The 3,756-nt window shown below is 35.9% G+C and overlaps 1 protein-coding gene across 1 annotated transcript in view; it reads right to left on the reverse strand.

Moving 5' to 3' along the window:
• Positions 1–716: 716 nt before the first annotated feature.
• Positions 717–3,756, reverse strand: part of STX16 (syntaxin 16) — an 8,357-nt gene continuing 5,317 nt past the window's right edge. Inside the window, exons 7-9 of the mRNA XM_009998633.1 lie at positions 3,671–3,756; positions 3,043–3,123; positions 717–821 (exon numbers count right to left, since the gene is read on the reverse strand). The exon at positions 3,671–3,756 is cut by the window's right edge and continues 8 nt beyond it. Of these exons, the coding sequence (XP_009996935.1) occupies positions 717–821; positions 3,043–3,123; positions 3,671–3,756 (272 nt within the window). The remainder of the gene's footprint in view (positions 822–3,042; positions 3,124–3,670) is intronic.

Consider the following 3,756-nt stretch of genomic DNA (forward strand, 5'->3'; position numbering starts at 1 on the left):
GATCATTCTGGTGAGGAAAAACATTCCCATGATTACTCAAGCTCAGAAAATTTTTTAATTAACTAAATGTGTTAAATTATGCCAGTGATTAAATCTTGTTACTTACAAGATCAAGTACTATCCTGATTCTCAGTAATGGTGCAGTATCTAAATTAAGATCACAGGGGCTGGAATACATTCTAGTTGCTAAAAAGCTTTGTTTTGAAGCTATTTATCCAGTTCTTTGGAGTTTGAGTCTGGAAGAAATGGGATGAAATCAAACATCTTTGTGCCTCAACATATTTTACATCTAGATCAATCTTATCTAGTCCCACAACTTAACAACACAGTTTAAATTTGAAGCTTGTAACAACTGTAACATAATACAGAAGGCAACACATTTTTGTTCTCAGTAACACACTAACTACTGTACCCACTGGTAAGCTTCAATCTTGTAATTACTTTGAAGTACTCTGTTTCCAAGTACCTCCACAAAGAGCACCAAATTATTTGTGTGGGAGCATCATATTTCCTGAAAGTCTCCATACAACCCTTATCAACACCTCACACATCACCAAACTTGTACTTTGAAGAATTCTACACAAACATTGCACAGACTTTGTACCACAAGGGCTTGTACATTCAAAGGCAGCTTTCTAGAGTACAGGTCCATCCATTCACATGGGGGAAAAAAAACATTTCACATAAGCTCCAAAAATAAGAAAATGAAGTGAAACCTAGTGTGACTTCACACCAATAAGAACAACAATAAGGACAATTACTATAACAAACAAAATTAAAATAACAAGCATCTTCCGATTCTTCTTCTGATATTGCTCTGCCTGCAGAAACAGGAAAGAAAGAATACTTAGATTTCTGCAAAGTTACAAAGTTCAGACTCTCCTTCAATGTATGTGAAGTATCTCAGAATTGTTCTTTGGTAATGCCATTTCATTCAAGGTGTATTGCAAGCAGCTCCCACAAAATAGCTCTGGTCTGCACCACAAACTCCAGCAAAGGAAAGCACATCCTGCAGGCACTTGCATCTGCACTCAAGAGCAGACTTTATAAAAAAATTGCACCTTCATAACCGTTAAGCAACCTTCCTGTGACTTCTTTCCAGCAGTCTTTAGGCTCTTATGCCTCCACAGTACACAAGAGCTACCCTGAAAAATGATGCTTCATTTGTCAGAACACTTTGCTATAGAGACCATGGAAAACAAGATCAGGCACCTGGGTGTGTCAAAGTGATCACTAAAAGCTGGTATGACATTTTAACTCATTTATTTTGCTGAGATAAGATTCCTGTATTATATCTGAAGGACATTAAAATTAACAATGAAACTTAATTTTTAATAGGTGTTTTTATTGTACCTGATTCAGCTGTGCATTTTCATTTAATTTCAATTAGAACTGAAAGCTCTTTGATTTGGTTCTTTTTTTTGCTTCATTCCTTCTTTCTTCTAACCACATTTTCTCATCCCTCTCCCCTTTTTCCCAGGGGAATTAAAAGGAGGCAATGTGGAGAAAACTCTCCAAAAGCCAAATTAAAGTCTGCTAATAAAAGCTAAACAAAACAAAACTTGCATTTAATCGCTTTTAAATTAATAAACCTTCAAAACGTAAAGGGAAATATATATTAATTCTTCTCCTTTACAGTCCCTGGAAAGTAATTCTTCATGATCAGATCTGCTAAAGAGAAGTTTTTAACCTGAAACTAGGTAACATGCAACCACTGTGATTATTTACCTAATTAGGCTTTAAGTATCAAAGCCTGACAAAGTATCACAACCAATTCCAATTTTCATGTGAAGCAGGAATTGGTAACTAGTGACTCATATCACCAGACTTCTGCAGTTAATTAATAGAATTTCAGTGAAAGTGCTGTCTCAGGACTTTGTAATAATTATGCCAATTAAAGCAGAAAATTAACATTCTAGATATTAAATCAGAACAAAGCTACTGAAGTATTAGACACAGCAGACCATGTGTTTGGTCTGACTACTGAGACCTGTCTATGCCTTCCATGATAGGTGAAAAAACTCCTATGCCACACTGAAAACAAGTTTATACTGCACCAAAATCCATACTGTAATCAAAACAGGAGTTTGCTGACAATTCATTAACCACCAAGAGACTAGAAACGGTGTTGATTGCAGCTGCTTCATTTATTTCCAGCTCAGTTTATGCAAATTGCTTGCAAATACTTTGAGCCTTGTTCACCAATGGTCAATACCTTATTTTAGTGACCCCAATTTACTTTTAAGTACAGCAAGAATAAACCTATAAGCAATTTATTTTACTTTTCCTCAAATGGCACTTTTTTTCTGTCCATATATTATAAGTCCCCAATAATATGAAGCTGAGCATGTAGTAATAAAATGCCCACATTTCCAAAATGAAATGTTTTACTTCAGAGGCTTTTGCATCAATCTCTCATTCTACTTTATTACCAGCAATGGAAGGACTGAACTGAGATGACAAGTCAGAACATAACTTAAAATTAAAACAAAAAAGCCAACAAAACAACCACAAAAGTGTTCTGCTGCCAATTCACCCTTTTCAGATGTTCACAGTGGAAGCTTCACTTTAAAAGCATAAGCTTGGACCTAACTTCTAAGTAGTGTTAGGTGGTAAGAGAAAACATTTAAAATTATTCTTACTGCTCACACAATTGAGATAATACTTTCAAACTTGGATATATCCATGGAGTGAAATCTATAGGGAGGTATCCAATCACCAGTCCTATTTTTCACAACTGCTGGGCTCTCACAACAAAGGAGGAAATGCAGATAGGTCCAACCAGGTCAGCAATATAAAGATCAAAGGACATTGCTGGGATGTCCAGAAAGTTATTAAATAAATTAATGTTAGGTATCAAGCATGATGTTAATACAGGTTGTATGGAAAGTTCCTACTACCCTGCAGTTGGACATTTTATACTGTACAGTCATAATTTCTAAAAGGGACAATATGCAATTGAAAAATGACTGAATAACTTAATGACTATTAAATCACAAAATATTAGATATGTAAAGCAGCTTAAGTATTCCATCAGCTTACCTTATGTAGTTGTTTTAGACCCTCTTCAGTTTTCATACATGACTGTTCAACATTGTAGTCAATTCTATCTAGAACTGTTCCCTAAAGAAAACAGAGAGAAATGAGCCCCAAAATGAACCTAAATGAACTTCATTAAGCAATTACTATTATGAGCAGCAGAGTAAACAACGCTCACAGAAACCAGCTAATGAGCTATGTGAACTATGAACTTTTAGAGAAGAACTAATTGGAACTTCATTAAAGGACCCTTTTAGCCCAGTGCATAACTAGCAGCTCTGTCACCTTCTCACATCACATCCCTTCATTATCACCTTACTTCTCAGTTCTGATGTTCCTGACTGACACAATCTAAACTGAATCTCCAGGAGAAGTAACCAACAGAATTGCAGGGTTTTATGTCTGTTGCTTTTCTGCAGTCTAATGCCCACAACCAGTTTAATTTTTTACTTTTTCTTCTTTCAATAATCAATCTTCTGGCAGACTTCAAGCAGATGAAAACCTCAGTCTGAAAAAGTACATTCGGAAAAAAGCAAGAATCACATGAATACTGGATGGTACAACAGGAAGAATCTAGAAGCTTTAACACTGCGTGGAAACTCCTATGTCTTCCCCTGTGATGTTCATGTACCTGTTCTACTATCATGGCTCCCAGGTCCCTAAATATTTCATTGAGATCAGAGATTGACTGCACAATCTGGCGGATTTCCCGTTCCC

The sequence above is a fragment of the Chaetura pelagica genome, unplaced genomic scaffold, assembly GCF_000747805.2.
Source record: "Chaetura pelagica isolate M959 unplaced genomic scaffold, ChaPel_1.0 scaffold275, whole genome shotgun sequence".
Lineage (NCBI taxonomy): Eukaryota > Metazoa > Chordata > Aves > Apodiformes > Apodidae > Chaetura > Chaetura pelagica.